The sequence below is a fragment of the Austrofundulus limnaeus genome, unplaced genomic scaffold, assembly GCF_001266775.1.
Source record: "Austrofundulus limnaeus strain Quisiro unplaced genomic scaffold, Austrofundulus_limnaeus-1.0 Scaffold32, whole genome shotgun sequence".
NCBI lineage: Eukaryota > Metazoa > Chordata > Actinopteri > Cyprinodontiformes > Rivulidae > Austrofundulus > Austrofundulus limnaeus.
Window position 1 is genome coordinate 2898634 of NW_013952434.1, and position 6016 is coordinate 2904649.

General features: G+C 41.4%; 1 protein-coding gene across 1 annotated transcript in view; it reads right to left on the reverse strand.

The window, feature by feature from the left end:
* The window catches only part of jarid2b (jumonji and AT-rich interaction domain containing 2b), a gene marked incomplete at its 5' end in the record, with an annotated part of 99097 nt that extends 94907 nt beyond the window's left edge, over positions 1 to 4190 (reverse strand). Inside the window, 1 exon segment of the mRNA XM_014005876.1 lies at positions 3673 to 4190. Coding sequence (XP_013861330.1) covers positions 3673 to 3717 — 45 coding nt within the window.
* Between the last annotated feature and the right edge of the window lie 1826 nt (positions 4191 to 6016).

Below are 6016 nucleotides of genomic sequence, written 5' to 3' on the forward strand. Positions count from 1 at the left end.
ACTCCCTCTGTATTGTTTAGGGACACGCTGGGATCACAAACACAATTTATTTTTCAACAGCCCCTCCAACACACACACACACACACACACACACACACACACACACACACACACACACACACACACACACAAAACAAACACACAGTTTGTGTCACAGTATTTCAGACAGAACACTGGCACACGTTCGTTCTTGATACCTTGTTTGTTGCTCAAGTCCTCTTTCCCTAAACCACACGGCTCAACGCTAACCGAAACAGAAATTTGGGACAATGGAACACACATCAGCAACCCTTTGAGGAAAAGGTTGACGAGGCATTTCCTTTAAAAAAAAAAAACCCTAACTTTTTTATTAGAAGATATCCCCCTATATTTCAGCTATTTAATGACTAGTAAATTTTAATATCATTCGCTAGCAGCGAGTGTTTGTTAGGTGCGCAGGGTGGGGGTTAAGGGGTAAGAACTCACACTCGTGTTTCTGGGGAAATGGTTAAGCCAAGCATGTATAATTGTCTTACGCTAATTAGGGGGAGGTAGAAGGGGGGTGGGGGGGATCAGTAAGGGCCATGAGTCCTCCCCTCAAAGCCTGGAGGGGGGACTTGAAGAGCTGGAATCCCCCACGCTCCCTCCCCTTGTTATAAAAATACATGTTTTGTGTTTATTTTGAAGGAAACAAGGAGAGGAGGTGGTGGGAGAGAGCGTGGGTCTCCTCACCCACCACTCTTGCCCTTGCGCTCTATTTTTGTTTCCTCTTTTTGTGTGACACACTCGAAGTGCAATAGATTTTCAACCCAAGTCGTTATCGGATGTGTGCGGCTATTTTAATATCAGAGGGGGGGGGGGGGTTGACTTCCCCGTCGTCGTCGTAAAAAAATGCACGTTTTGAGCTTTTGATTACTTTGGTCTGGGCCAGACATTATGCATCAACCACAGCTGCCAGAAACACGTGACAGATGCGACACACAGACACATGACGGATGAGGGCCTCCTGCGGTTTGGCACGCAGTTTCACCATTTTTCGAGTTTTAGAAAACTGTCTCAACGCTGGCCAGGCAGTTCTGGTTGAAGTGAATCATGGTTCCACCCCCCCACAGGTCCCGGTTTCTTCCATTCATTAGACTTACACGTAGCAACGAGCAGCAGGAAATTATGGTTAAACACCACTAATGTAACTGAAACTACTCKGTCACGGCCAGCAAAATATATCTCATGGTTTAATACATCGAGTCAAAGCTGATGTTTTTCAAAACATCTGTCTCCTTTGACTTGAGTCACATTGTGCTGCTTTTTTCAAATAAAGGTCGATCCATCAGCACATCGTGCTACTGACACTGATGTGCTGAAAAGAACAGAGAAAAGAACATCTGTTGGCCATGAGAGGTCATGCAGATGTAGAATTTTAAGCCACTTCCTAAAGAGATAAAAGTGACAAATTTAAAGCATTTGGTGCCACTTTTTCTGTGTTATTTATAGMAAATTAAAAACATGAGGAAAAACGTCACGTCACACTTCCTTTTACCACATAAACCTTTAAAAGGAAACATATCCTGCTTTTATTTTTTTTTTACATTTAAATCGCTCAGTTGGGGTATATATAAAATAGAACTCATCCTTACTGTAACTCCACAAGCCCCTCTTTCACCCCTTTTCTGAGGTGTCTCAGATCAACTCAATTTGAGGCTGTCTCTTTGAATCCAAACAAGGCGCTACATGCCCTGCAACCCCTCCAGCTTCCAGACCGGTCCATTTGATAGTAACTTGATGGAGGGGTTTATGACTATATAGCTATACTGAAACTTATTATCAAATTAATATAACGTCAAAATATTTGCGAGGGAACTACCAAATAAAGTTGTTCTGTCGCAAATACTTTGGCGTAAAAGCTCAGAAAATATCATACAAAATATATCAAACTAAACGGGTTAAAAGATATGACTCAAACAGAATGTAAATATATCTATGCAGCACCGCGAGAGACTAAAATCTGATTTTCTGCACTCCTAGAAACTCCAAGTATAGAACGAAATGTATTTACAGGCTAAAAAAAAGGGGATTTAAATATGTATTCTGTAAGAATTACAAATGCAAACCTGTTGCCTACTTTCATAAGATTTTTTTGCTGTAATTGCTTTTGTTTTATTGTTAAATTCTTAAAGCAAATGGCCTGCAGGAGTTGTTGGGAGCCTCTCCACATGGTGTTTTGCAGCTTTGCTCTGTTAACTTCAGATGCAGAGTTAAACAGTAATGTATCGTTTGGTGGGGGGCGAATATTCACAGCAACAATCTGCACATCAAAAGAAGTGTAACAAAACTTTAAAAAACAAATCTCCAGTCAGTGAGGGGCCCCCAGGGGTCCGGCCTGTTTCAAAGACAGAGGGGGAAAGAGAGAGAGAGAGAAGATGGTGGTAGCTCATATGYTCAACCAGTCAGGCTTTATGAGATGAATTGCTTTTGCCTTTGTAATGAAGGTGGACATATATTTTCATCCAACAGGAGCTTTAAAAGCAAACACTTGGTGGAAATGTTCACAGCCCAGGCTTGGTCTCTTCCTCTGAAAAAAAAAAAAAAAAAAAAAAAAAAAAAAAAAAAATGGTCGCTTCATACATAACATAAGCCTCTGCAATGCGACTACACAGCCTGTTTAAAAAAAAAAAGAAAAAGAAAACGAAAAAAGGACTGGGTCATTTAGGGAACACGCCGTTCACATGCATATAGGCCTAGAATCGGTGCGGTTTAATGCTAATTCAGGTGATGACCCCCCTTTTCCTAAAGGATGGTGGAGGCTAAGCTGCAAAAATGAAGGCGAGCTGCTGCAACGTATCTGCTTCCTTCAGAGGTCACAGAACATTTCTGCAAAACCTGACACACGTCGCGTCTTCCAGGTGGATTAACAGCAAAGGAAAGCGCGTTTTAAGCCAACCCCACACAGCTGAAATTCATTGAATTGACGAAAGAACCGCCTGAGCCTCCTTTTTTCCTGCTTCATGGAGTAGCTAAAAAAAATATTTAAAGAGCCGCGGCGAAACGTGTCGAGGTGGAGCTTCACTTCAAASCGAGACACGAGCTATTTACACGCTTTAAAAAAAAGTCATAATGCTTTGAGTTGTTTAACCTCTTCTTTAAGAGCTTAGCTTTAAAAAAAAAAAAAGCTGATGAAACGCTCAGCATGGGACGAAATGGGAGCCGAAATGAAGCCCGAGCTGCCATGGCCGACAAGCCTCCGTCTTCAACAMAACAGCCTGAAAACGAGGGGCGAACAAACAAAACCTAAAAGAAAAGAAAAAAAACCTCCCGCTTCGTCAAATCGGCTCATTTAAACCCCACATTTTAAAGCCCCCACATCACAACAGAGGCACGGTCGGTGCATCCTCTCCAAAACAGGCGAAACGACAACAAAAAAAGAGCGTTCACCTCCGAAGCGAACCGCCTCGAACATGTCTGATGTCGAAGAATCGTCTAAACAAACAGCCATTTCTTTACAATTCAAACATATTCTCGCTCACACCGTAACACAACTCGTAGCCGATGCATTTTAAAGGATAATAGGCTCAAATATTAAGGAAGCTGGCGGATGTTAACCTTCAAAAACCCGGAGATGAAAAGTTAAGCTTTTTTCTTTTCTCGCCGAGGCAAACTTGAATAGAGCCGACTGCGTTTTGTGCGCATTTTACTTACGTATCTCTTCTGAATGATATTCCTCTTGGGTCTTTCCTTGCTCATTATTCAATCCCCCCCTCCAAAATATGTACGTGTTTTTGGCTATAGAGAGAACGGCCACATGAATTTCTTTTCTTTCCCTCTTCGCCTCTCCGGGGCTCCACCAACTGACTATTTAAATCCCGACTCTGTGGAGGAGAGAAAAAAAAAAAGGAGAGAGAAAAGCTTCGCGCTGGGGTCTACAGCAGAATCCTCCTCCTTCGAAAGTGGTCGGATAATAAATCCCACAGTTCAAGGGTCGACGGACAGAGACGAAGTGGACCCAAAGTGGCTCATAGTCCAAACAAACGCACAACAATAAGTTCCATTCGCTCGAGCAGCTCTTCTTCTTCTTCTTCTTCTCGTCTGTGCGCACTCGCTCCTCCGGGCTCTGTTCACACACATGAATACAGCTGGGCTCGGACGAGTCACATCTTGTGTTTTGAGGGCGAATGAATAAATAGTAAACGTTAAAATAAAATGAACAAAAGAATAATAAAAGAAAAAAAAGAAAAAAAGACGCCCTTTTTAGTCGTCGCGTCTTTCCTTGGAGCTGGAGGCTGCGGGTGTCGTAGAGAGAGCTGCTCTCCAGCTGCACTGCTCTCTGCCGACTGAGAGCAGCTCGGTTCTTCCACACACACACAAACACACACACAAGTCAGCCAATCACGTCCTCCAGCGGCAACCTCAAACTCCCAGTGAGACGGAAGGACCAGGCACTGCCAGGGACCCTCTGCTCCCTCACAGAATTCACAAACTGGACCTCATAGCTGACGAGGGGGAAATAAAATCTTTAAGTTCCATTGTGTGTCTTTGTGAATCATGGCTTCAAAAAGAATACTTATTTTATTCTCCTGTTTCCAAGCAATAATATTGGGGTACTGAAAAAGYGTTGTTCTCCGCCAAGCCAGGAGATTTTGGGATTTTCGTATTAGGAAAGAGTCTAYGGCTGTGTCTCAATTCATGGGGTTGCAGCCGATGTAGGCAGCTTTTGTGGGCCACTAACAGTGCTGGCTCTAGCCATTTTGATGCCCTAGGCGAGTTGAAGTGCAAGCCCCCGAACTATGTCCCACCCACCCTAATTTGAACCCCTAAAAACAAGTTTGACAGTGAAAGGTACTATGGTAAACTTAGATTTTTTGCTTTCCCAGAAAGCAAATAAATAACAACATAAGTGTCAACTTGTACAGATTGTCCGTAAGTTTACAAGGATTTTATGTCATTTTGCAGGTGCACGGACGTATAGGGCAATCTCATGGATTTTTTTTTCAAGTCTTTCGGAGTTTTTCAAAACCTCATTTTCAAATGTATCTAACATGTCAGAGCCTGTAAGATGATTAAAAAAAAAACAATAAATAACATTAAATAGCCAACATCCAACCTGTCAGTCAAATGAGAGAGAGGGTGGGGGCATTTGCTGCATTGTGGTGGGGTGGATGTTTTATGGGTAGGGTAGTTTATTTTTCCTGTAATACTTCATTATAGTTTTTTTTTAAGACAAAGCAAATTGAAAGGGGCACTGAGCAGAGTTACAACCAGGGATTACAAACAATTACTTTTTTTCTTCTGCAGTTTGGCGCCCCCTCCAGCAGATGGCGCTCTAGGCGACCGCCTAGTTCACTTATGCCAAGTGCCGGCTCTGGCCTTAGGCTGTCCCAATGTGTAYGCCCTACTCAAGGCTAGGTTATACTAGTGCTTTGTGTGTTGCGCACCCTCAATAGCAGAGTAGGCATTTATACTTGACACTTACATTGTTGTATTCTCCAAAAGGACATGTGGCAGTACACTTTACAACTTGTGAAACGTTGTAAACAGAGTTGTAAAGTAACTAAGTACAAATACTTTGTTACTGTACTTAAGTAGAACATATGGCTATTTGTACTTTACTTGAGTAATTTTTTTCAGTCTACTTTTTACTTCTACTCCTTACATTTTTACACAATTATCTGTACTTTCTACTCCCTACATTTTTTTAAAAAAGTAAGAAGTAGAAAGTCACTACTCCTATTTCATTCTGTTAAAAAAATTATATCCCGATAAACTGTGCCTTTGAATTTAATTGTGGTTGGATGAGAAGTATAAGTATTTACCATTCTGACACATGTTAGTTTGTACACAACCCATCACAGCTGCATTACTTTAAAAAATGTATTTGAAAAATCTAACCTCTCATTTTTACTCAATACTTTTATTTTTAATACTTAAGTACACTTTTGTCAGAAATTTACTTTTGATAAGTACAAAATAAATCAGATACTTTAAGACTTCTACTCAAGTAATATTTTTAGAGGAGACTTTAACTTTTACCAAAGTTATTTTATTA